This window comes from Phalacrocorax aristotelis, chromosome 6 (genome assembly GCF_949628215.1).
Source record: "Phalacrocorax aristotelis chromosome 6, bGulAri2.1, whole genome shotgun sequence".
NCBI classification, from domain to species: Eukaryota; Metazoa; Chordata; class Aves; order Suliformes; family Phalacrocoracidae; genus Phalacrocorax; species Phalacrocorax aristotelis.
Window position 1 is genome coordinate 57583097 of NC_134281.1, and position 26579 is coordinate 57609675.

The following is a 26579-nucleotide window of genomic DNA, read 5'->3' on the forward strand; positions in this document are numbered from 1 at the left end:
GTGTGAAACCGCGGCGGGGCGGGGCGGGGCGGTTCAGCCAGGCCACGGTGCCCGCCGCCGCCTGTCCCGTCCCTGCCCGTGCCTGAGGGACCGCGTTCCCGCCGCTGCCCGCCGCTCTGGGCGGGCCTCTCTTCACGGGCCGGCCAATAACAGCGCGTCTTCCTCCTACCGGCGATCCCATTGGCCGAAACCGGGGCTTCCGCCGCACGCCGGGATTGGCTGCGGAGGAGCGATCGGCGAAAGGCGGCAGCAGGCAAAAACTCCGGCGGCCCGCGCCACGCGTGAGTCCCCGCGCGAGCCCCCCACGCCCCTCCCCTCCCGTCCCCGGGCTGCGGCCATGGCGGGCCCGGGGCCCCGGCCTCACGCTGCCCTCCCCGGCGACTCGGGGGATTCCCACTCGGCGCGGCCTCCTGCGCCCTGGGGAGGCCCCACTCTCGCCTGATCCCGGTGGGGAGAGGGGGGTGGGGGGTGGGTGCGCGGCCGCCGTGGGGCCGGTCGGAACGGTGCTGAGGTGCGGCTCCGCGGGTTGTGTGTGTCTGTGTGTCTGTGTGTGTGGGGAGCCCCACGCAGGCTGGAAACCCGCAGGGATCCTCCGCCGCCGTTTCCTGCGTCGCTCCGGCTCGTCCCCGGGGCGCGGCTGTGGCGGAGCCGGGAGCGTGCCCCCGACGGAGGGTCTCGCTGCCAGGCGCCGGCCGGTAAAGCCAGCCAGCTGTGCGTGACAAGCTCCAGATGTTTTCCTTGTGCCCGGCAGCGGAGCGAGGCGCCGCGTGCGTGACTTCTGTTGCTCGGCTTGTGACGGGCGGATTTATTGCGTGTCTGTAGCAAGCGTCAGCTCGTTGCAAGACTTCACCCAGCCCCAAAATTCGCTTTTCTTAAATGACAGAGTAGAGGTGTTTAATATCAACTCTTATTTTTCCAGAGGGGTCTGTTTGTAAGTTCCCGTTTGAAGGAGCGTTGCATTTTAGTGGCAGGGGGCTGCGTTCCCGGCAGCAGCGTTGCTTTAGCAGCAGTATCGCTGCTTTTTGTGTGCAGGGTTCAAATATCTGACTCCGAAGACCCTAAAGCTATGGGCTGTTGGAATCTCTATCTGTCTCTTTTTTTCTTATTCTGATATTATGGAGGAATTTTTTTTTAATTGGAGATGTGATTTAACTCTAAGAAAGTTTTTTTTGAGCTGAAACTTCGGATCATTTCAGTCTTCCTCTTAATTTTTAGATCTCTAACAGTGTGTTTTGAGTGTTTTTTAATGTAAAAACTAGGTATCTGACTGAATCAAACTTTGTTTGATGTTCCATTTTGTACCTGTAAGCTCACTTCCAAATTAATAAATCATTTTTAGCACACTCAGGTATTTGAAGTACTTGGTTCTGCAGGCAGTAGCTTGTGCGTTTAACAGAAATGAAACGACACCACGCATGACTGAGCCCCTTTCACCCTCCCCATGGTCAGCAAGCCACGGCCGTGTTCCCATGGTGGTTTGCAGCCAGCCAGAAGCATTCGTTTTCCCTTTCCAAACCAGGTGTTTGTGGCCAGCCTTGAACTGGAAGAGCCCAGAGCCGAGGCTGGCGTGGGGCTGAATCAGAGCAGGTAGGCTGTGGAGAGCAGCGGGGAACGTCTGTGTTAATTTGCACTCCTTATTCTGCTAAGGAGGCCATGCCATTTCGGGTTTGGAACAGGCTTATCTGCCTACTCGGCACTAGCAGAGGGAGTGTCTGCCCGTGAGAGACTAAAAATATCTCTCATTCCATCGGTTTGTAAGTCCCGCTCTCCAGCAAAGCTCCCTCAAAAAAAAGAGGCTGTTGTCCGTCCCTGTTCTGTTGCACGAGGATGACAGACTAAAGGTAGAGCTCAAATTCTTTGGGGAGAGAATATATTTCAGGCTCCATAGCTGAAATGGATTAATCCTTTAATTTGAAGATTTTCAGAATACGTTTCTCCCCTGTGGAAAAGTTCAGCCAGAACTTTGAAGGTTTGGCAAAGTTATGAGGAAGGAAGATCTTTGGATGGAACCAACCAGAGCTGGGCAGCCGTAAGAGGTGGTGGTTCCAGGCTCACTCATTGCCAGTTATCCTGCCCTGGGGTTCTCTGCCTTTCTTTTCCCCATGAAATAGGATTATCAGGGTTTTTGATTGTACAAAGTTAGTACACTTTACTAATTTACAATTTTATTTACAATGTTTCCAAGATTTGGGAAGAAGCATTTCAAAATAAGCGTGTGCTATTATTTCCTGTTATGGGGGGAGGGCAACAAATAATTATGCCTTTAGTTGCTCTTATCTAGAAGAGAGAAATCTCTCATATTAAGAAGATTTTTTTCTCTCTTAAAATTTCTTTCAGGTTTTCTATCTTTGTACAGGTGTTGCAGTATGGAATGCAGCTATTCCCGTGTGCACTGGTTCCTTGCCTTTCAAAGCAAACCTCATGGAAAAGATAATGCTTTAATGTGAATGAGGAAACACACAAGAGATGAAAGACGATCACTTGTGTCTAAGCTTATCCAGCAGTCTTCCTTCCCTTCCCCTCTTTTCCTCTTACTAGAGATAGGGTGGGTTTACTGGTTTAGTTTTCCTCTGGGATGATGAGTGAGGCTTTGTTGTTTTAGGTAGCACAGAGGAGCTCCTCAGAATCCCTAAATCTCATCTCAGGATTGCAGGGCCAGGAAGTGTCTTACCAGATATGCTTGCTCCCCCAGGTGTCCAGAAGCTATCCTCAGTGTCTTGTTTTTTTTACTTCAGGTTTGTTTTGCGATGGAGACAGCGTTGAAGTCTCACTGTGATGAACAGCACCCTCATCAGGCTGAAGACTTCCACGGGAAGCAGGAGCAGAGCAGCAAGCTTCCAGGTATGTGCTACAATAGGGACGGCTAACATTATGTTCTGTTGCTGGCGTGCTGCATCATCACTTCAGGGAGTTTCAGCATCAATTATAGCCTGCCTGTATATGGTCCTGTTGTATAAAGAATTAATGAAATGAAAACGTTCGAGGTTGCTTTTGATTTGAAGCTGATTCCTGCCTCCCCCGTGTTACAGCACTTCGGCAGCAGTACTTTGTCACAATTCGCTAACCCGACTATTTAATTATTACAAAATATATGATTATAAAAGGATACCAGAGTTCCAAAAAGGCAGTTCTTGAGAATAAAATTCTCTGACCAGACAAGTATACAAAAATAATATTTTGCCTTTTAACCTATAATTGCCAGCCTTATCCTTAAATTTCTTTAGATGTGTCCGTGTGCACAAATACACTGTTCTTGCTCTTACCAGAGAAACTGAACCACGAACATGTGCTCCAATAGCATTTTTGTCGTTTGCTTTTGGGTGTCTTTGTGCAGGTACTTCAATCTGAATTTCCTGTACAATGCTTGCTCAGTAACTGTGGATGGTCAGCCAGCTTATATGTAATGGCTACTGATTTTCCTAGAATCAGGTAGTCCTCTGTCAGTCGCCTGCACATCCCTGTCCAGAATTACACAGCGTGATGCTGAATAAGGTTCAATTGTCTTGCTTAGCAAATGCTTTTCATTCTAGGAAGTAAAGAAATTACTTTAAAGTCTGCTCACGGAAAACGTTGGATATTATTATTACGCACTGATGGTACAATGGCTGTATGTTCTCTATGCCCAACTGGGGATTCAGGCCCCCACAAGAGAAGAGATGATGTTTATCCTGCTGTCTACAACAAGGACAGTCACTGACTCTTTCTAGCACTCTTTGGGATCTTTCACACAAGAGGCTGCTCTGCGTGTCTGTGCCCTGGGTAGGCACCGCTCTGGCCTGGGATGCGCAGGCTGCGTCACCCAGCTGTTAGTGCTCCCGCTGCGGGGAGCTTTGTCCAGGTGGGAACCTGAACTCAGTGTCGGACAAAATGGAGTATTTGGCAGATTCTGCAGCAGTTTTTGAGAGGGCCTTTCATCATGGTTAGTATCTACCTTAGGACTGTTAGGCTGGTGGCAGAAAGCAACGCAAAACCTGCTACGGTATGGAAAGCAGAAATCTGCTGGTTTCTGAAGACTTAAACGATGGCCCTTTTGAGCGAGCCCTTGTTAGGAGTCTAGGTTAAGCCCTTTTTTTCTTAACCAAGCAACTTTACTGGAGAAATTCCAGAGCAAATTTTATGTTGTAAATTACTGTCAGTGTATTTTTTTTTTTAGTAAATTAGGTTGGTTTTCATAAATTTTGAAATTAAAAAAATTTACAATTGAAAGATAACTATAACTTGAATTCCAACTAATCTATTGGCCTTTTACCAGGAAGAAAGGGTTCTTCAGGCAGACGTCAGATTTCGTTGCTGTCCAAAGTGAGCTGACACAGACAGCTGGGGATGCGTGCTAATCCATCCTTTGTTGCTAGCATATCAGTGATACTCTGAAAATAATTCTCATTATTTATGTTACACTTAATTTCGTATTTATTTTTAGGATGAAAAATGTATACATGTTTTTTTTTCTTCCATTTGATTGACTTTTCAAACACCAGTTTGTGCTTACTTCTGAATAATAAAATATTCTTCACCCCTGCTTTACAGAAATTAGTTGCAGCCTCTACTTACTTCATAGCTTCAAAAGAAGTGGATTCTTATGCAGGGCACAGAGAACACAAACTACAAGGATTTGTAAACCGAATGGAAAGCTACATAATTTTTTTAAATAATACAGTACAACATCCTTGTTATGCCATCTAGTGATTGCGGCACAAAGTGCAGCAACTTAAATGCAGAGCAAACATGTTTTTTGGTGTTAACTATTTTAAGTAGCAGTGTGAAAGATTGTATTAGTGATCTTAAAAAAATTACTTGCCTACATTTTTGATTTGCATCCCCTGGATGTGCTCCTGTGCTTACAGAAACAACCGTTACAGTTTTGTCTTTTATGAAATTGATGTTGCAAATCTCATTAAAACATTTACCAATGAGCTGTAAACGGATGTCTTAATAACCAGAAGGCTTTTGCCCTCTCAGGAGCTGCTAGGTGATGGCAGATAAGTAAAAAATAAAGTTTTAAATGCTGCAGCTTGTAAGGGAGTGTGATGAAGAACAATAATATCAAGTATGCAGATATTAATGTCAGCAGGGAAAGGTACCGTACGTCTGATGTTTCTTCCTCTGTATGTGAATTCACAGTCCTATGAACTGAAGTGTGATTTGTGATCTCAAATATAGATCAGGTATTGAATCAAGCAATAAATCCTAACGTACTTTCCCCATTCTTTCCGCAGCAGGAATAAAAAAAGATATTGAAAAACTTTATGAAGCAGTGCCACAGCTTGTAAATGTGTTCAAAATCAAGGAAAAAATTGGAGAAGGTGAGTGTTTTATTTTAGCTTGCCTAGACTTAGATCTCTTTGGTATTTCTAACTTAAAATATAAATCTAAGATCTCGATATATGCAATTTAAGCCTTTTTGATTTACTTCTTGGTCTCTGTAGGAATTCTAATATGTTACTGAGCACGGAGGTGTGTTAATTAGGGACATTTTTGAGATATTTTCTTGAAAATCTGCTATATTAAAGCCTTTAAAAAAAAAAACCCAGCATCCCAGTTTCAACTACTAAATTTTTGAGGTAGATTTGAGTAAATAAGTCTTAACACTCTGTTCTTTTTCTCTTTTACACAAGAAATCTATTTATATGCAGCTGTGTTTTGACAGATTTAACCACTGCTCCTTAGGTTGGCTTTGTTTCCACTGAAACCCTGTGGGCAGAACTAGAGGAGGAGACTGAAAGATTATAGCTGTTTTATTTAAAAAAACCAAAACAAAAAAAAAACCCAACCCCCAAAAGACAAAAAAACTCCAAACAAAAGCAAACAAACAAAACACCAAAGAAACCCCCCCAAAAAACCCAAAACAAAAAAAACCCAAACCAACAGCATCAAATTTTAGAACACTTGTGTACACCTTGCCTTCAGCAGATGCTATTGCAGACCCCTTCCATAAGCGTTAGGCATGACTATACATAGACTCGTAGGTGCTTCTGAGTGTGGGATTTCAGCACTTTTTGGAACTTTACCCATTTGATCTCTGAAATGCTTTGTGACACTCTACACTCTTAAACAAAGATGTTGATGAGAGGCTGGATTATTTTACAGCTGTTTTGTGATGGCAGGTTAGATGGCTCAAAGCTTTTCTTTTACAAGAAGGGGGTTCTTCACCACCCCACCCCCCAGAAAAACCCCCAGCTCCACTCACCACAGGAATACAAAATTTCAAAACCAAAACAAAAAGGAGTTCCGCCTATCATAAAAAAGATAGTATAATTAAACAAAATCTTTGGTTATGAATAGTACTCTGATTTTGCTCTTGGAAGCAAACAGTGCTTTCACAAAACACCACTTGCAGTTCTGCAGCATTATATGAGAAAACAAGCTTCAACCTGGGATTCCACTCTGGTGTCACTTTCATTTTAGCAGTTCTCCCCACCAAAAATAATGTCTTAGGTCAACTTGGTAACCCTTCTTGCTATAATCAATTCTACCGAATATATGAGACTCTAGATTTTTTTTTTTAATGACTGCAAGAAGTATTTAGTGTGTTTGCTGGCTTTTTGATGTATGTATGCACTTACAGATGACCTAGCATGATGCAAACACAATACTTAATGTAATCAAAGATAATTTGTACTGTTTATTCATCTGGAACAATGCTTCAACTTAAATGTTCAGGTATCTCAGATCATTTGGCTAAATTAACCTCCTAAGATGAATATTAGGATATCCCTGAGATTAAATGCGTGGGTAAAGTTATCCTACAGTCTGAATGCTCCCTTTCTCAAATGAGTATCATGTTCTGTCTATGTGGTTAATGCTCTGGGAAAACAGACAGTAAAGTTACACATCATGTGAGAAGTCTTACTTTGTAGATAAGGTAACAGAATTAAGAAAAACGTAGCAATTTCAGAAGTGCTTTGAATAGTAAAGGCAGTGCTTTTCAGATTAGCATTATATAGCCCACTTACATCGTAGGGAGAGAAGAGTTAGATGTCAGATGAAAGCAAGCTACCTAAACAAGAAAGCAAATCAAAGATAGGAAATTTACATTCAAAGAGCTCTGTGTCCCAGGCAAGTTAGACAGTGTTACATTTGCATTTTTACTGACATAAAAAACTTGTATACAAGATCACTGAATTCAGTAGTGGAGAAAAGGAACTGCATTTTTCTCTTCTAGAATCCACTTTTGATGTAGTGTCAAGTATAATGCAGGATGGTGAACAGTTAGATCACTTCTGTAAAAATCTGGATTGACCTAATTAAAAATGCTGAAGACACTGGTTTTGTCCCTTCATTACAGGTACTTTTAGTTCTGTTTACTTGGCCACAGCACAACTACAAACAGGATACGAGGAAAAAATGGCTCTGAAACACTTGATTCCAACCAGCCACCCTCTACGAATTGCTGCTGAACTTCAGTGCCTCACAGTGGCAGGGTACATAAACAAAAATTTATGATTGTCGTGATTAAACTGCTGAACATTGTCTCGCTGTTCTGTATTTAAGTTTTGGTACTTCTCTTGCTTTTCTTGTATCTGCAGAAATTTATTCTTTTTATCAAGAGCAGATAAGAAATGGAGTGTCTTACCTGTAATGAATGCTCTTTTCTGCTAGTCTCAGTTTGTGGATGATGCTGTATTTTCCATCCGAGGCATTCCATGATGTATCTGTGATAACAAAAATTCCAGTTCTGAAATGCTTGGAAAAAATAATCTCTTAAACAGAAAATGTGGTTTTAGGAATGAGTACTTGTTGCCAGAGTATGCTGAGTAGCACCTTCTTAAAGCGGTTGGTGCCATGAAGGTTAGGGCCTACATTTAATTACAGCATAACTACAAACTGTGGCCCCACAACTAGTCGTTGGAGCCCTCATGGCAGATTGCAGAACTCAAATGGAACATAACAAGAGGCAACAGTATAACTACTGACGACTGATAAGACTGCTGTCAAAATATAAATTAGATTATAAAAGAAAGCCTGACTGAAGTTTTTAAGAAATAAAGGAAAATAAACATCCATCTTTTGGTCTTTATTCAGTGACAAAACTTTTCTTCTAGGGGACAAGATAATGTTATGGGAGTTAAATATTGCTTCAGGAAAAACGATCATGTGGTTATTGTTATGCCTTATCTGGAACATGAATCCTTCTTGGTGAGTCCCAGACTTTTTATGTGTAGCAAAACTTTTTAACTAAAAGCAACGGCATAATTACTGTATCCAAACAATCTTTCAGGACATTTTGAATTCTCTTTCCTTTGAAGAAGTGAGGGAATACATGTTTAATCTGTTTAAAGCGTTGAGGCGCATTCATCACTTCGGTATTGTTCACCGTGACATCAAGCCCAGTAACTTCCTCTACAACAGGCGGCTAAAAGAGTAAGTCTGTCCAGACGACCATGTTGTGATCTCATCTGAAGACGTGTGCCTTGGCAGAACAGAGTCAACTAGGCTTTTGGGTTTTTTACTTCTAGCTGCATAACATGCGCTTAAGTAATAAAGCTAAAAATGATTTTTTATTTTGTAAAACTTCTCTTTCTGTGTTTTGGGATTTGAGGAGGGAAGGAGGGTTTTTTTCATACTTAATATATCTGCCCCATAGAGTGACAAGTACCTGAAAAAAATGAAGATTTTAGTATTGAGTAAAGGTACTGAGTAAAGGTATCTTTGAATACGAATGAGAAGAATAAAATCACGGTTTGTTTTTTTTTTTTTAATAAGAAAGCTAATCATGACTTGTGGTGCATTGACTGATACTTGCAAATTTTTACTCATGGATAGAGTAAAACCGATCCAGATAAGATAGCTGGATTGGGCTGTTTTCACCTTATATTGAATTAATGTTTTCAACTAGTAGGGTTGGGCTTTTTCCCTGCAAGTTACAATATTTGAAGACTCTAAAAAGCTAGGTACTGCTATTTTGTGAAGAGCTGAAATGGATAGAATAAGGTACTGTTTCAGTGCTAGCAGTCCTGGCGAGTATTGTGCTATGTACAGTTGAGATGTTGAGGTGCTGGAGCCCATCCAAAGGAGAGCCACGAAGCTGGGGAAGGGTCTAGAGAGCAGGTCTTATGAAGAGCAGCTGAGGGAACTGGGGTTGTTTGGCCTGGAGAAGAGGAGGCTGAGGGGAGACCTTATCACTCCTTACAGCTACCTGAAAGGAGGTTGTAGTGAGGTGGGGGTTGGTCTCTTCTCCCAAGTGACAAGCAATAGGATGAGAGGAAATGGCCTCCCGTTGCTCCAGGGGAGGTTTAGATTAGATATTGGGAGAAATTTCTTCATCAAAAGGATCATCAAGCGCTGGAGCAGGCTGCCCAGAGAAGTGGTTGAGTCACCATCCCTGGAGTTATTTAAAAGTAATATTGATGTGGTGCTCAGGGACATGGTTTAGTTGTGGACTTGGCAGTGCTGGGTTAACGGTTGGACTCTGATCTTAAAGGTCTTTTCCAACCTAAATGATTCTATGTAGTGAAATTGTAGGGGAAATTGATTATATTTTGCTAAACCACAAGCTTAAAAATCTGAGAAATACAGATTTTTACAATTTTTTTGATCTGTCAAAATGAATTTGTACTGTTGTTTTGTTCTTCCAGCATTTCTTTGAGCCTTAATCTCTACTTTGGGTGTGGAGGCCATGGAGTTGACTTTGTCTGAGACCCAGAGACAGCTGGATTGTCTCTGTACAGGATGTAGCAAAAAATAATTCTTCTAAAGATAGATCTGAAGTGTGAGCTAATGTAGTCTCACCTGTTCGAAGACTGAAGTAAATTCCAGTAGTATTGCTTGAAGTCTAGCAAAAGTCTCAGTGTTGTTAGTCTTGTCTGTCTTCACTGCTCCATTTGTGCCTCCACCCATGGGAATCCTGCAAGGGTCAAGTCACTTGTACTCTTGGCTAAAGGTTGGGAGCTGTAGGGCTAGAATAACAGAAATCAGTTGCTGAGAAGATTTTTTTAATGCCACTGGAGAAAGTATGCACTTAAAGATTTTGGGATGAGAAACAATGAACTAAGATGGGTAAAGGATAAAGACGTTGAGAGGATAAGCAAGATAGGACAAGAGAAGGAGAAGGAGGAAAATAGGACTGTGATGCTGGCAACAGTACAGATAAGCAACATATTGAGTAACATGTGAAAGATAAGTAAACAAGTAATGAATAGTAAATTGAATTGACTGATGGATACTTTGTGACTCCTGAATCTAAATTTGTTTCTTTCAGGTATGCCTTGGTAGATTTTGGCTTGGCACAAGGAACCCCTGATACGAAAATCGAACTTCTCAAAACTGCTCGCTCTGAAGACCAGCAGGGAAGTTGCTCGCAAAATAATCCCACCATAGCCTTGGGAAACGGTGTTTCTGTCGGTGTCACAGCACCTAAGCAGATAGCTCAACAGTCAGCCTCAAAAGCAGCTGATAAAAGGTCCAGCTCACTTTCAAAAATACAGATAAAACAAGGAAGAGGAGGAAAGGTTCTCAGTCTTTTTCATTAATATTATTGTATGTTTAATGTATTACTTTGTCCAACAGGGGGAGATGTAATACTTGAACAAAAGTTGTGCGTGTATCTTGCAGAGTCCTAATCTGATGCACAGAATCACAGTTTTCTTGTGAAAGTTGGCTAGTTTACGTGACCCTCTTGGCATAATTCACTATCTGTTAGATATAATTCAATGCCAAAAGCTGTACGAAACCCTAAAGAGTAACCCATGGGTTACTCTTTAGACAGCCTTAAACCTTTTTTTAAGTGACACGTACTGTGGAACTCCTCCCCAAGCCAATAATTATTCATCTATGTTTAGTTACTTGGTTGCATAACAAATGCAGTAAAGATGACACTCAGATTGTCCTGGAGCACTTCTGAGGTGTGATTTGTTTTGTAAGCATGTTTGCTGTTCTGTCTAGACCATGTTTTCTTCATCCACAGTAAACCGATGCCTGAAAATGACTTACCGTGCAGCTGTTCTTGTTTTATGTCACTTCACACTTTTGTTTTTTTTGAACTGTCAGTATCCAGCTGACGGTGTGTTAGATAGGATCCTTATTGTCCTTTCTGTTGGTGTTGCAGGAGGATTCTGTGCACCATTCTGTCCAGCGTTCTGTCTTTGGAGAAAGGAATTTCAATGTCTATAGCTGCACATACCAGGAGAACTCGAGTACAAAAGTAAGAAGTATGACTCATCAGTAAGAGCAATCTGTTACATATTTGAAAAATTATAGAACTGGTTGTTCTGTAAGACTGGACACTACTCCAGGATGCCGTGGAACTAAGTTTCTTGAGCACGTTATTAAGTGTGTCTTTGCTGAAAGGCTTGAAGAATTTTTCATTTTCCTTCCAGTCCCTGTTGAAACTCTAAGAGCTGGTTATGTAGCTGTCTCCCTAGCTGATCTTGTTTGTATGCTAAATTAACCTTTTTTCCTATACATGTATTTCTGTGCAACTCAAATATACGTAGCTTGTGAAGCATTCTATTTTGCAGTTGAAGCTGGAGAGAAAACTTGTAATAAATATTTTTCTGTACTTTTTGTAATTAGTATTTAATATGACAAGAGGGAAACCCCAACTAAATTAGAGGGTTTGGCCAAAAGTGTTCATCTTCTTGTAGAATTAGAGTTAGTGCCGGTGTGTTGCTGTAGCATTTCATATAAATTGTTTTTATTCTCATGTTGAATCAGAAGAATTCTTGAAACATTATACTAATTTGAAAAATACTTGTCTTGTAGCTTCAGGATATCTAATGTATATAGTTTTTTTAGTAAACACTAAAAACTATTTACTGAAGAGGGAGGGGAGGTAATCAGGATATTTAGAAAGCTCCAGTGTCTGTTTTGTAGATGTTGTGATGTTGTTAAAAAGGTTTGCTGTCTTTTGTTCTAAAATTGCAGTTTCTTGCTCATGAGCACCTGTTCAATCTTAGTATTTTAGGAACTTGACCTGTCTCTATACCTAAAGGGAACCTTCTTAAATATGTCACCTTCTCTAAAATATCTACATTGCAGCTCATAAAACAATCGAAGATGATAGATGTTTCATCTAGGAAGTTAGTAGCAAAGAAGAAGATTATTTCTACCAAAACAGTGAGCAATGGGGCAGCCAGGAAAGCTGCCAGTGGTTGTCCCTCAAACCTGACCTGTGACTGTTATGCAACGGATAGAGTTTGCAGTGTTTGCCTTTCAAGGTAATTCGCTTTGATTATGTTGTAAAATTGCCTGCTATGCTGTCAAGCAAGGTCAGAAACTTAGATTTACTAGATAGCTGATTTAGTAGCTGGAAGATACATTTGATCTGTGCAACCCTTAAAACACTGAGTATGTTCTTTTTAAACAAGAATAGTTCATAGAATTAATGAAAAAAAAATGGTTCACTGCTATCTGCAGGAAGAAGGATTCACTGTTGAAGATTTTTTGTTGTATTTAATTATCCCCCTACACGTGTTGTAGAAAATCGCTCAAGTTAGTTACAGCAGTTAGAGAAGACAATACATCAGTCTGTCATTAGTAGTTATCTAATAGGCCTTAATCAATGGTTTGGATTCTGGTAATCATGAAGTGTAGAATAAAAAGGAAACATGACTGTTTTGTATTTGTTCGTTCAAAAAATGATGTTTGTTTTAATAATAGACCAGTTAGAGGATCTTAATTCAGTTCAACTCCATTCCTCTGCAGGTAGTTTTGGTTATGATCCACTATTGCCTTTTATCCACACATTATGAAACACAGATTAATGCAGAGACTTCTGCTTACTAGGTATAGTCGTGGAACTGTGGGGTCCCTCTCTTCCCAGAGTGTCCAAGTAGGGTGGCATCAACTTCATTTCAAAAGTATGAAACATGAATTTGCCAGACTCAGAAGAGAAGTGGCCCATAGGAGGAAGGCACTTCAAGCCATACAAGAAAGCTCTGGAAAGTTTTGGGGGTTTTTTGTGTTGGGTTTTTTTTTTTTTGTTAAATAATGATAATCTCTCACCTTTTAGTTAATCTAGCAAAAAGCAAATTCTTGTCAACGCTTAGAAATAGTGAACCTTAGTTTGCTGTGGACTAACACAAAGTCAGAGCATCCACATTCAAGAATCTAGTGCATTTTTTGCCTTTGGTTAATTAGTCTCAACTTTAAAGTTTCCTGTGAAAACAGGCCTTTAGCAAAAATGATGCTGCTGTTGAATGAAACTGAAGAAGTTCACTGTGAGTGAAGTATTTCTGTGGTGTTAACTTATGCTAGATAATATAATAAGATAATAAGGCTGTTATCTTATACAGCATAATTTCAGCCTAGATAAAGATGCTTCAGACTTCTATAAAACTCATGTAAACAGCCTAACCCTGCTTTATTCGTCTTGCTCAAGTATATTCTAAAAACAATGTTAAGCATTATTATAATTAAACTTATTTATCAACTTTTAAGTTCTAAACATGTTCGTCTCCTATTACAAGGTGTCAGCAAGTTGCTCCCAGGGCAGGAACGCCTGGATTCAGGGCACCGGAAGTATTAACAAAGTGCCCCACTCAGACCACAGGTACTGCAAATAGACTGAAATTCATGCCTTTTTTTCACCCTTTGATCCTTCTCATTCATGCATATTATGTTGTCCTTTTTTTATGGGAGAGTCTTTGTTGACATGTGAAATTCATTTTAGCATCCCTTCTAACACTTAGCAAGCATTTCCTGATCTTAATTAAAAGTTTATTATTCAGAGTAAGAACAACTTAGGAATATTTTTCCTGTGTTTGAAACTTGAATATGTCTGTATTCATTTGAGGGGCAGTGCCATATGCAGGAGTTGAATAAAATTGTTTTAGAAGAAAACAAAGCTCTAATTTTTATCAAGTTTCTTGGCTCCTTGGCTTGTTTATTCAAGCAAGATCTTGAATAAATCTTGGAAAGGACATGCTTTAGACTTTTCTAGATGGATTGTCACATCGTTTGCTGTCATAGCAGGCATAGTTAATGGTATAATTGCAATTGTGTTTTAGAAAGCGTTGGTTAATACCTTTTGAGATTTTTTCCTTTTTGCTAGTGCTTTAAATAGCTGGCCTATAAATATATTTTTTCTTACTAAATTTTTAATTTCTAAGGGTTAAATACTATCAAGTTAATAAGTTTCAGTAGTCTGGGTAAATATCAGGGCAGGGCAGAGCGATGGTTAATGAATTAGCTGATGCAAGTAGGCTGGGAGCGGTTGTGCCTACCTGGAGAATGGAGGATGGCTAAAAGCAAAGTTACCTGTTAAAAATTTGGTGTATGACCAGGAGTTTTGATTTATGAAAAAGGGGGGTAAATACAAGTGTCCTTAAAAAGTAGATTTAAAATAACAGGTTTTAGCCACTTCTTTGCTGAATACCTTTTGAGAAAATTGTTGATTTTCAGTACTTAAAGCATGTATACACACTCAGAATAGCCTTAACAATACATTTGATCGGCTTATCCCTAGATAGCTTAATGTTGTTTCAAATAACATCTGTGCTGTGGGGATGACCGAGATTTCAAGACGTATGGCAGCCTGTTTGGAGTTACTGTGCCTGTGCTGTAACAGCCAGCTTTATGGGCTAGAAGACATCCAGAAATCCAGGACAAGTTTAGACAATCTCTGATTCTGTCTAGACAGAATTTAGGCGGAAAGAAGACATACCTAGGAAATCTTGGACACACGCTAGTGTTAAATATGCTTTCAGACGGTTTTCTGTTCTCTAGGGTAATGGAGAGCAGGATTACAGAAAATATGGGTAAATCTGGAAACCCTTGGGTGTGGCACAGACAGCCCTGAAAGTACTGAGTCAGTGTTGCTGGGCTCCTGTAGTATGGCAACAAAGGCCTTAATTAGGTCTGAGTAGAATAATACTAATATTTATGAGATTATGTTGTATTTGAACTAACAGATCTTCTTGTCTGCTTCCATCTGGGACTGCTGTAGTGAACTCCTTGTATTCCTGCCAGTCTTACTACTAGTTCTGGTCTCTCTGCTGAGACGAAGTTACCAGCTGGATCCAGCTGACTCTATCCAGAGCTACCTTAGTGCATCTGACCGTGGCTCACAGTGCATGGAATACAACCTAAACTCCCAAGTTGATATTCTACAGGTCCAGCTACTCTTTAACTTGTCTTGTCCCTCTGCTCCCTTTTCCTTGGGTCTGCCTTCCTGGTTGGATAACACTAGACAAAAGCAGAGAGTAATCATGATTTTGATGTCATTGCACAGGATCTTGCAGTCTACTGATGATCCCAGCTCTGCCAGGATTTCTGCTGATGATCCCAGTGCTACCAGAATATTTGGGCCAGGATTTATTAGCCATTCAGATATATAATGTCTATTAATTTCAGCAAGAATTAAGTAATAAAACATCTTTAAAGGTCTTGACCTTGATGACTTCAGCTTTCCCAACCACCTACTTGGGGTGATGCATGACACCTCAAACATAGTATGATCTTTTCAACAGTGATACAGTAATACTAAAATTTTTTTTACAGTGAATGATAAAGAAGATACAAAAATTTTCCACTGGAAATTGTGCCAAATTATTAACTTGGATTTTATTTTTTTTTAATAAGACTTAAAATCTGGTTTTGCAACTGAAGTCAACACTTTTTTTCCCTGAAGTCCTATGCTAATAGTGCTTCCAACTGAAATGCACAAATTAATTACTGCCTATTTTACTACTTTTTTTTAAACAGAAGTAGAATAACTGTGGCTTCATTACCCAACTATTAATGTTTCTCTTTAGAGTTTGAGAATCCTTCAAACTATCTCCTTCACTTTCCTTGCCATCTCTCAAAATGTGCACCTTAGTGAGCCAAAAAATTATGGCAGACAGGTATTCTCATAACTTTCAGTATTAAACTTTCCATCACGCTTTGGCGTCTATCCCCAGAGTACTCTCTGTACTCTTCATAACACAAAGAAAGTGATGAATAACTTCTAACTATTGCAGTTCTTAAACTGGCTATCTTGTCAAGTGATTTCATGTTGGAGAGGAACAAAGTTGATAGTAAGATTAATTTTTTCGTACTGCCTAACTGTGGCAGCCTCAGTCCCAGAAAAATCCAGATTCGCATTGATTTGTGAATTATTTTTTATTTATGATCTTATATAAGGTTTTCTTCATATGAAGCTAAGTTAACTAAGTATCAGAACTAGCCAGTTTTTCACCCCCTCTCATCTCCCTGGATAAAACAACTCAGACATTGTTTTGGTACATTTTAAGTTTAGCGAGTTAATGGAATTACTCATATGAAAAATTCTATGGAAAAGCTTAAACACTCCCTCTGCATCAATGCAGGAAATTATTCTTCAATCTAATTATAGTAATTTCCACTGTTTGCTGAACTGTTATCTATGTGACCAAAGTCAGTAAGTAATTCAGAACATAACTTTTTTCTGATAGGAACTTTTCAGGTAGTAATTTTTTTTCAAGAAAGTTATGATTTTGTTTGTGATGAAGCTGTGAGGTTAGTTATTACTGAATTTGCTTTCATTGCAGCAATTGACATGTGGTCTGCAGGAATTGTATTCCTTTCTCTGCTCAGTGGACGGTATCCATTTTACAAAGCAAGTGATGATTTAACTGCTTTGGCACAAATCATGACAGTTCGTGGATCCAGAGAAACCATTCAGGCTGCTAAAACTTTTGGTATGCAAACCTTAATTATGGGGAAAAGGGGAAAATGTATGCTTGATCTGCTATTTAATGCTGTGACTTACAATCTGTGTTTTTTTTTTTTGAAATATATATATAAATATATATATTTTTAGGTTTGGGAGTCATATTGGAGCTAAATCACACTTTTTGTGTGTAAAACACTAAAAGTACTTTGTATACAGAGTTTGAAGGAAGTTTTGTATTTTTCTGTCTTCGCTAAATTGTATATGGGGTACTTTATGCTGAATTGTATACCGGGTACTTTTCCAACCTGTCTACTGCTGTTCACTAACTCAGGGCCACTTGAGGTGAAGTATGCCAACTAAATGTTTTCTACTGGCATTTGGTTAGAATTCTTGAGGCAATGTTTTTAATCCTGCAAAATTTGGCCTGCAGGTTTAAGTCAATATGACTTAATATTTGGATGATGTAAACCTTGCTTCCCCCTCACCTCCCCAGGAGGGCTAGTGAAAAAAACAAAGCCAAAACCCAACAGTTTAAAAACTGTTTAAAACTAGTTTAAAAAAACCAGAACCACCACCACACCACAAAACACACAAACCCCTAAAATAACCATTCCCCTAATTGTTTGCAAGCTGAACCCTGCAGCACTTGCTACCTGGAAGTGTAACTGACGGCATTGATTTTCATTCTCTAGATACCCTGATTTTTACACCTCTGTCTAATTTTCCTCACTTCTATTAAAATGACAGTGAAATGCAAAAAGATGGTGCGTGGGGTGGGTGACAACCTGTCACTACATAACTTCACAAACAAACCCAAACAGCTTTGTTCTGAGCAGAACTTGAGACTATTATCCTCTGACTTGCTGGGGCTATTGCTGTAAAGCATAGCTGGTTTGGAGGGGGGGGGTGGGGTGTTGGATTTGGTTTTTTGCTAGGTTGGTGTTTTGTTTGTTTTTTAATGCTGGTTACATGTCAAGACATGAAGTTTCTCTGAAACAAACTTAGAATTTACAGTTGCATAGAAAGTATAACAAAAGGTCGCTTACTGTAAAATTTTTTTTTCCAGGTAAATCAGTTCTGTGTACCCAAGTTGTCCCAGCCCAAAACTTAAGAACCCTCTGTGAGAAGCTGAGAGGAACAAATAGCTGCAAGAGATCCCAGGGTGAAGTGCCCAGCAAGTCTGTGAGTGACTCAGCTTTGCCAGCCGCAGTAGACAAACCGTGCGCTCCTGAGACACTCGGAAAACAAATTCAACACTTAAAGAGCTTTCAGGAAGGTGATGGTGCTTTGGAAATGAAGGCAACAGACATGAAAGGATGGGATCAGGTTCCTGATGAAGCATATGACCTACTTGATAAGCTACTAGACTTAAACCCTGCAACAAGAATAACTGCAAAAGAGGCTTTGCAGCATCCTTTTTTTAAAGACATGAGACTCTGAGAAGATACCGTATTCTATCACTGCTTTCATACATTTTGTGTGGAAATGAGATACTGAGGTAGCTTTACCTTGCCCTCAACATTTATGCTTGAAACGCCATCACACTGTGCACAGAACTACTGAAATTGTCTTGTACAGTTGGACTGCAAATGTAAGTTTACCTTAAGAAATGCTTGCAGATGTAAAAATTACACAAACATCACTAACACGGTGTTATCCTAAGACACCTCTGAGGGGTTAATGCTGTGCATACCTGTGTTCTCTGAGAAAGTTAACTTTGATCAAAAACTGCAAAGAAAAAGGGTTACACAAGCTCTATGCTTAATTCTCGAGATAGTCCCTTAAAACTTACAAATTTGCCTTAAGGTGTGACTGAAATAAGAAAGCACTTGAGAGACTCTTTTCCATACTTGCATATCTCTGTTCCATTTTCTGTCCCTCGTGTACTCATCAGGAACAAAAGCAAAGTGTGTTAATTTTGTTCAGACTTTTTTCAGAGAACAGTATTATTCTGGGAGTGTTGCTAGAGGAGGGGCCAGGTGCTGGAGGTTATATCATCAAAAGAAAAGCATAACTGTTTTAAAAGTACATTTTTGTTCCTGTCTGGTCTTTCCTACTTAGGCATAGCCCACCTTTCCCCAGTGCCATGGGTACCTCAATATTCAACAACTAGTGCCTTCAGTGACATGCACGGGTTTGATTCCTGTTATGGAAATCGGGTTGTTTGTTGTTTTTTTTAAAGAATATCTGTTAAATAAAGGATTTGTTTTTATATCTTCAGAAAATTGTCTAGAGATGCTTCTATAAAAATTGGTCAGGTAAGGTTTTCCTGTGGGATGTTTCTGTCCAGGAAGAATTATGCACGTTTGTTTCCTGGATAAATTCCTCAGTGATAGCAGACACTTTTCAGATAGCACTAGTAAATATGACTGTCATAGTGGAAGTATCTTAATTATCAAGGAAGTCTTACCACAGAGTTAGAAGCTAGCTATTGTCTGGTCATAAGTAGGAAAAACAACCTTAGTAACCTCTAACCTCATACATTCAATGTGCAAAATACGTTACATTACGTTCAGCAGAAGTTACTCTAAACCCCTTGATAATTCTGGAGAAAGAAACTTAGTACAGTGTTTTTCCATGTACGTTTCTTGAAATGCTATTGGAGCTGTTGCTATAAGAGGTTGCAAGCCATTCTGAGAAAAGATTGCTGCTTTGATAACTTTTGTATAAGCCTCTCATATGAGCTGGTGGTTACAGAAGCACAAAGGTCCTGAGCAGGGCTGGGGCTGAAAAGACGTTATTTCACTACATTCAAAATCTTGAATACATAGAAAGTGATGGTAATGTTGCTCTCTTCCTGGCATCAGCTGTTCAAGAAAAATATTTGCAGATGTTGGAATATTGATTGCAGAAAATCTTGAAACCCACAATACCCTGGGGCCCAGGTCTTAGTAATTTTTGCTGTTTATATAATTTCAACACAGCACGTCACTGAGCAATTATTTATCTAAAGGAACTGTGGCCAAATTTGGCAAGCAATGCTGTCTGCCAGTGTCTGCAGATGTATTGTTTCCTCCTACTTCACTCATGCTGTCTATGGTCTTATGAGAGCACGAGCTGACAACAAGCAAAAATATGTCAACTATCTATTGTGAACTTTCTAAACAACTTCAGCTCTTTAAGCTTTCCTGCTAACCAGAGCACTAGCAGCTCCTTGCAGCAGGCACAACAGCAATTAACCACTGTGTAAGTGTTATAGCCTGAAAGGGAAAATAGTTGCTAATGGTGTCTTTACCAAAACATTACGGGTAAATAAAATTCTGTAAGGAACAATTCTAAGCTCAGTATATTCCATAACAAGCTAGACCACCACATTTATTAGCTATTCATTTAAAACCTGGAGAGTTTTTTTTGGGTGAAGGATAAAATGAAAAGAAAAACGTGTTTGAACAAGTATATGCTTACAAAGTACTTTTTGTAGCACTCTACAAAAGGATGAAAGCCAGAAGTAAGATGTTAAATGCAACGGGCTCTCATGCGGGGAGGGGGCGGAGAGAGAGAAAGTTAAGGAGAAACAGCAAGAAAACATTAGAGGTGAGCAGTGGTTGCCACTGAGTTTTCTGCTCCTCTCTCCTGTGGTTCTAAGAATCTCTCAAAGTTATAGGTAGGAGCCAAGCACCAAGATTCCTTTAAAGTTTAATTACGTGATTTGAGATGTTTATAAACTGAATGTGAATCTCCTACCATGAGAGCTGCAATTAGAAGAAACTGCACAGAAATGACATCGCTGCAACATGTGTTCAGCGGTCGTGAGGCCACAGCTGGGTTACTGTTAAGTTCTGGACACCATGCTATGACAAGGATATTAATAAATTGGAAAGAAACCAAAAATGGCAGCAAAAAGCAGCATGGTTTTAGAACGATGAAGGGAAACTGATACTTAGAATCCCGAGAACAGAATGCTGGGAGCAACTCTAAATACATTTGTATATCTAGCATAGGGAAGACTAGCTTATTCTCAGTGCTAAGCCAGGCTAGGTGAGGAAATTGTGGCATGTGTTAAGTTTATTATATTTTTCCGAGTTGTAAATGATAATTAGGAAACAGGAGACCATCTTGTTAAGGGTGTCTGAGGAAACATGTGCAAAACAGCAGTTTTTTTCAGGATAATACTGATAATAAGGGTTACATGAAAGTTTAAGTTCTGTTGAGTTTGTAGTTGTATCGCTTTTGAGATTGGACTCAACAAAGTGTTTATTTAAAGCAAAATACTATGTGGATAAGACAATAAATGGGACATCAATATTCTGTCTGAGAATACTCAGTGTCCTCCTTATTTGATGTATTTGCCATATCTGGAGTTTACATATCCTCTGCTCTCCAGAAAGTAAAAGCAATGTGGAACCAATATACAGCCCAGACTTCCTGTGCAGGTGCAGAAGGCTCCCCGAATCCTTGAGTGGCCTCTTGAGGCCACCAGGTGCGATGGGATCCTGAAGTGTTTCCATAACTGCCCACTATCCAGCCAAGTTCTGTGGTCAGGAGCTATGCTGGACCTTAAGGTAGAACATGAAGGAGATTTTCATTCCAGAGCACCTCTGACACGGGTAAAGTAACCATCAGTGCATTGTGGTTTTGCAGGAATAAAACACATCAAACTCACGGTGGGCTTCGTAATCTGTTCTGGCTACAGTGGAACATCTTATTTTGGATATGACTGCTAAGCAAAAAAATATTTCCTTTACAAAGATGATTTATTTTCCTAGCATCTTTCTGACCATTACATTCTACTAGTCACAAAATAGAAAAAGAAAAAAAAAAATCTTTAGAGCTAACCTCAAATATATTTTGGTGATGAAGAGGTACGTTCCTCTTCTGAACTAGATGATATACGTAAGAGAAGGTGTTTGAACCCAGCAGACCACACCTGAATATTCCTACCTCCTGGAGGCAGAGCGTGCAACACAACAGAAGCAAAAAAAAAACCCCCAGTTTTCTCCCATTTGTTCAATTTATCACCACATTTCAAAGACACTTGGGCTACGGGGAGAAAAAAAGACTAACCATTGAAGGCACTTAATAGAACAGCAGCATTTTAAAGGAAATTAATATTTAATGGCTTCATAAATTCCTGTTTAATGAAACAATATATCTCAATTGGTAGGGTTACAGCAAGGACAATTCTCTGAGACATTACTCGAGCGATGTTCTTACTGCAGCATAGTTGTCAATGGGCATTTGGGGGGGGAGGGGGTGTTGTATGTTTGGGTTTTTTTTAAAGCACATAGTGAATTTTTCTACTAATGTAGCCACAGCATGTTCACTTCAAATTCCTCTTGTACCTTTTCCAGCAAACAGAACATGTACCAGGTCAGTGGCGGTACATCTGTGGTTCATACTAATTGCTGCTGCTGCGTTCCTGGCTGGCCAGTTCAAGGGGTGGTAAATATTTAAATTGGCAGCCTGCACACAGTGGGTGGAAATTGGATAGTCCCTTTGATCATACTCCAGCACAGAGAGTTTTGTTGCTCTGGTAACAAAAAATTTCTGGTACCACTGAGGTGGGGGTCCAGTAAACTGGGTATTTCGCATCAGGAAGGTACAGCATAGGCCTGATAAACCAAGGGGTTTTAAATGTGCCTGTTGTACGCTTACTGCCGCCTCTCCATGACTCAGCCCTTTTTACTTCCATGGCCTTTGACTCTGCAAGAATTTTATCCCTATACAGTGCTTTATTGTAGTATGTTAAAAACTAACCGCTATAAGCATTCCTGAGTATCCCCACAGTATCGTTTATTCCATTTCTGGAAAGGCTTAAATCCTCCTGTGGGGATATGGCAGGGAAGAGAGTGGTTTTGTTATGTGCTAGTTGCTTTCTTGCATAAAGTCCTTCCATAGTTTTCAGAAGAGTCAGGTTTTAATCTAAGCGCTAATTATACCTTTGCTTCAAATACTAGTGCTAAGAAGCATTTTACCTAAGATACCCATTCAATCAATTTCTTTTATGTGGCAAAACCAAACTACTTGTAACAAATACTGCATAATTAGCTTCACTTCTCAACGTGAAGAGATAAGCACGTAACCTAACAATTGTAATATTTGAAGAAAATTAGCTTATGATGAAAGATTATATAATTTGGTTTAATGAATGCCACAGGTCATGTCTAGCAGGAGGCAGCTCATTGATAAAATCTCTCTTGTATTTTCCATTGCTGTTTCCTCTCACCACCTCCGAAAAAATCCTACCAGAGGATCAGACTCCTGCACTCTGCATTGCTGTAACATGTTTGTCTCCAATGATTCTTTTGCTGCTTTGAACGTTACTGTGCATTATGTGCAAACCACCGATTATTTCAATTTCCAGTTGTCCTATGAGTCCTCTCTCCAGTTCTGCTTCTTTTCTACTGCCCATTTCTTTGTTTCAGAGGTCTCAGTTTCCTTATCAAAACCCCTCGCTTGGACTTGGCAGCGTAGGTAAGAAGTTCTAGTTCTCTAGTGTTTCAGTTTTCTTGCCTGTAGTCTCGTGTTATCTGATCTGGGAATACCGATTTCAAACAGAAGAGGAAGCCTAACTTCTGCTGAAATTTCTACTACGTGTCTATGCACCTGCCTGTCTTACGCTGGAGGAAAGTGCTGAAGTGAGACTCAGCTGGAGACCGAACTCACAGGACACAGAATGCTACAGCCAGCCGCCTTCTTGCTTCTAAAAACAAATCAACATCTTGTTCCTTCACCAGATTAATATTCAGCTATAAAAATTGTTTCAAAGTTGCATTCAAAACTCCCCCAAAATTTATTCTGCCTTCCGATTGCCAGCCCACTCCCACGGGCTGCCTTAGCTACTCAGCTCCTTCCACATTGCAGAAGGCGGGGGACTACAATAGCTGACTTACTGCAGGGGGGGGGTACAAGGCTCAGATCAGGGATCTGTTCTTCTCCTTTAGTACTTTTTGTTTTCATGGATGGAACTCGGGTAGTTTGCCACGGCACAGAATCATCCTGCACGCAGCTTATAGCCAAGCAGTTATCGCCTGCTGAGATCCCTCGCACGTGCAATCTGGCATATGTTTTCCATTGCAGGTCTGCTTGCAACTAGCTCTGTAACCCGAGTCATGTTCATTACAGTTGCTTCATGAAAAAACAGTATGTAGTTTGAATTTATAGGTATTTACCCCATTTGTCTTTGTAAAAATCACTGTATCCTGGACTATTCACTTACAGGCAACCCATTCCAGGAGGGGAGGGAGGCTCAATTTACCTCCAGATTGCTATGCTTTTCATTTGCTAAAAATCAATTATTTAATTAATTTGATGCATTAGGACTTAGATATGGTAAGTCTCCTACCAGCCAGCAAAATGAGGACTGCAGGATCCCTGGTAAATTATTTTGGACATGGATGCAAATATACTGGACCAACAGTGCTCCAGAACTGCATTCCCTGGCCTTCTTTCAGAGCTTATAAAATGTGACTTAATCTAGGGCTTTTCCTTGAAACATTCCCATGAAGATTCATCACCGACAAATTTCATAGAACACATAAAACTGACTAATAAAGCCTACTGTTTCTAGCCACTTTGGATCCTAATGAATTTGGTAGGACATTACTGCTCTCACACCACCTTTAGGACTATGTACTGATCCTTGGAGATGAGAGTATAATCCAACACTCTGCCTATCGCCTCCCATTATAACTTGAGGTAAAAAAATTAAAATTACTCTACCAAACCAAGTATTTTTCAAGTGCTGACTGACCATAATCACAGTTTGTGAGATGGCATTGTTTTGTCCTATCACATACTAATTATTCCATACCATCATGCTTACAACTCGCTGGTTTTAACCCTGTAATGTTTGTGTATGAGGGCCATGAAATGTTGAGACATACCACACATTCACACATTTAAATTGTAGCTACGACATCTCTATGTCAGTTTTAAGTGCCTCAGTACATGCTAAAGCTTTGGCACACAAACCTGAAAATTAGATTTACCACACAACTTTCAAATATTAATGTCACTCATCCCCTATCGCTAGCATCAGCCTAAGTGAAATGCTAATTTGCAACGTTCAAAGAAGTCTCAGAATATCCAGGGGAGAAATTTGGTGCTGTCATTCAGCCACGTGCATGTTGTGCGGGTTAATCTCAGCAGGTCTATTTCGTATCTTCCAGTGCAACAAATGGGAGTTTGGAAAACAATTCCTCCTCATGATTTTACTGGAAAGCATGAGAAAGGCTTCTGTAAAAACTAGGACTACATTAAATAAGAGGTCAAAAGAAAAATTCAGGTAGCAGTCGTTACGACCTGCAGTCGTTACACGTGGGGGGAGAGGAACGCTCACCTCTCAGAACAGGACAACTGTGATCAGCAGCGCCCTGGGATGGCTCCACGGCCTCATCTGTGTGTGCGTGCGTGTTTCAAAAACCACTGCAAGGTGCTGAGGCTGGGGTAAGTCAGCTCTAGATGGCTGTTCTCATTCCCTTAGCTTTGTGTGCCTGGATGGCAGGCATCCCATGCCCACTGCTTTTTAGAAGTCTGCTAAGGAAGGGATGGAGGAAGGTGGGGACGTGGTGCTCAGCCACCTCTGCTAGTTCCAGTGTTTGGGGCAGGGGCAAGCCGTGGTCCCCAAAGCACTGCAGCTGGCACAGTTAGAAGCGTCCCATAAGACTGAGCGAGGGAGCTGCGGATACAGAGGAGCAGCGCCGCCAGCCGCAGGATCTCAAGCTGGTGGTTACCAGGAGGGCAGCTCCTCCAGGGCAGCGCTTACGGCCCAGCAGAAGAAATCATTCTTCAACAGTTCACATTGGTCCAAATAATCAGCTCCAGCAGCTCCCCAGATCCAGAGGACACCACAGCGCTGTGCATGGGTGTTTCCTCACGCCTGGGGCCACGCAGGGTTTTGGGGCAGGAGCTGCAGGTGTGGAGGCAACAGCAGGGAAGCACCCCTATGGGACATCCCTGCCACCCACCCAGCCCCCTGCTCGGTGGGAGCGACCTGCTGCCTCCCCAACGCTGCCAGGCCCTGTATACAACACAAGCAGCAACCCTCCCTTTCTCTTCCCACTAATCTTTTCCAGTTTATAAAACTGACAAACAGAGGGTAATAAATGGCTTTTAAAGATATGCAGCTTATTTATCAGGAGAAACAGAGTTGGATACAGCAGCACAGGATTTTTTCCTTATCAAAACAGACCAAGAACTGAAAGATGGATGCTACAAGATACCACAATAAATTCTAATTCCCATCAAACAAACTGTAACAAGTCATTAACATCCCCCCACCCTGATGGAGGGAGATCTTCCTGTTGGTCTGCGCTCCTACGAAGGGTTGACTTTTTTACATTAACTGCTCCACATAGTTAACAGAAACATACCATTTGCTATTAAGCCTTATTTCCCTCGGTTCAGAAATAAGTCCTTCTGATAGCAGTAAGCAGAATGTGTTTCCACCCCCACCCTCCTTCCCAGAAATGAGTTTATCAAATTTATAGCGTGTAATTAGGTACACCAGAGCTAAGCACAGGAGGGATCTTTAACAGCTCCTCCAAAACTTGCTGGTGACCAAGGAGTCAGAAGAGTCCCACAAGTTGAGGTACTTCATTTAGGAGGAAAAAAGCAACAGTTTCCACTGTCTGGGGGAACAGAGCCGATGGCTTCGGACTAGGGCTATTTTACTGGTAGCTTTTCAGGTGTCACGTCAATGTCAGGGCAAGAATGTAATTTCCTCCAAGCATTTTCAGGTACAGTTCTTATCAAAAGATTCTCTTTGACCCTGCTATCGTAAGAGCTAGGACAACTGAGATTTTAATTCAGAAATTTATTACAGAATAGTATGTAGAATATACATATACAGACTATTCCATCTAATAACTTGCATGAGTACAGACAGAGCCTGGACAGGCAAAACCCAGAAGAAAATAGATGAGATGAAAACACACAGGAGGATCAGCAACCAAATGGAATTCCATCCAAAAGGGAGAGATGTTTATTTTCATAGCTTGGAGGAGTAAGAAGGAACAAGCCCACTGCAAGTTTTCACAGCCAGAGCTCCTCACATAATTGCATG

The 26579-nt window shown here is 40.6% G+C and overlaps 1 protein-coding gene and 1 long non-coding RNA gene across 7 annotated transcripts in view; one reads left to right on the forward strand and one right to left on the reverse strand.

Annotated features, from left to right (window-relative positions):
* Nucleotides 1–212: 212 nt before the first annotated feature.
* CDC7 (cell division cycle 7) lies at nt 213–21502 on the forward strand. 4 transcript variants are annotated; one of them, XM_075098107.1, is made up of 12 exons: nt 213–281; nt 2736–2841; nt 5217–5303; nt 7286–7421; nt 8043–8136; nt 8219–8361; nt 10199–10448; nt 11045–11140; nt 11977–12155; nt 13407–13489; nt 16449–16598; nt 17640–21501. In XM_075098107.1, the coding sequence occupies exons 2-12, from the start codon at nt 2748–2750 to the stop codon at nt 18011–18013; spliced, it is 1686 nt and encodes a 561-aa protein (XP_074954208.1). In that variant the 5' UTR covers nt 213–281; nt 2736–2747; the 3' UTR covers nt 18014–21501. The 4 variants fall into 4 exon arrangements, with proteins under 4 accessions (XP_074954208.1, XP_074954210.1, XP_074954211.1 ...); XM_075098109.1 differs by having other exon boundaries at nt 216–281; nt 5220–5303; nt 17640–21502; XM_075098110.1 differs by lacking the exon at nt 213–281 and adding an exon at nt 1515–1587 and having other exon boundaries at nt 5220–5303; nt 17640–21502.
* The window catches only part of LOC142059352 (uncharacterized), a 62335-nt gene continuing 38517 nt past the window's right edge, over nt 2762–26579 (reverse strand). For 2 of the 3 annotated variants that reach the window (XR_012661297.1, XR_012661296.1), the window contains exons 2-5: nt 10930–11079; nt 9730–9896; nt 7574–7652; nt 2833–2946 (exon numbers count right to left, since the gene is read on the reverse strand). This is a non-coding gene — a long non-coding RNA (uncharacterized LOC142059352). Of the gene's footprint in view, nt 2947–7573; nt 7653–9729; nt 9897–10929; nt 11080–26579 lie in introns of all 3 variants that reach the window. The other variant, XR_012661298.1, reaches the window with a different exon arrangement.

Bases quoted from the DNA above. Each gene is read 5' to 3' on its own strand.
- CDC7 (XM_075098107.1), top strand. From the start codon at position 2,748: ATGGAGACAGCGTTGAAGTCTCACTGTGATGAACAGCACCCTCATCAG. The intron at 7,422-8,042 runs GTACATAAACAA...CTTTTCTTCTAG, and splicing joins CAGTGCCTCACAGTGGCAGG to GGGACAAGATAATGTTATGG. The intron at 11,141-11,976 runs GTAAGAAGTATG...TCTACATTGCAG, and splicing joins AGGAGAACTCGAGTACAAAA to CTCATAAAACAATCGAAGAT.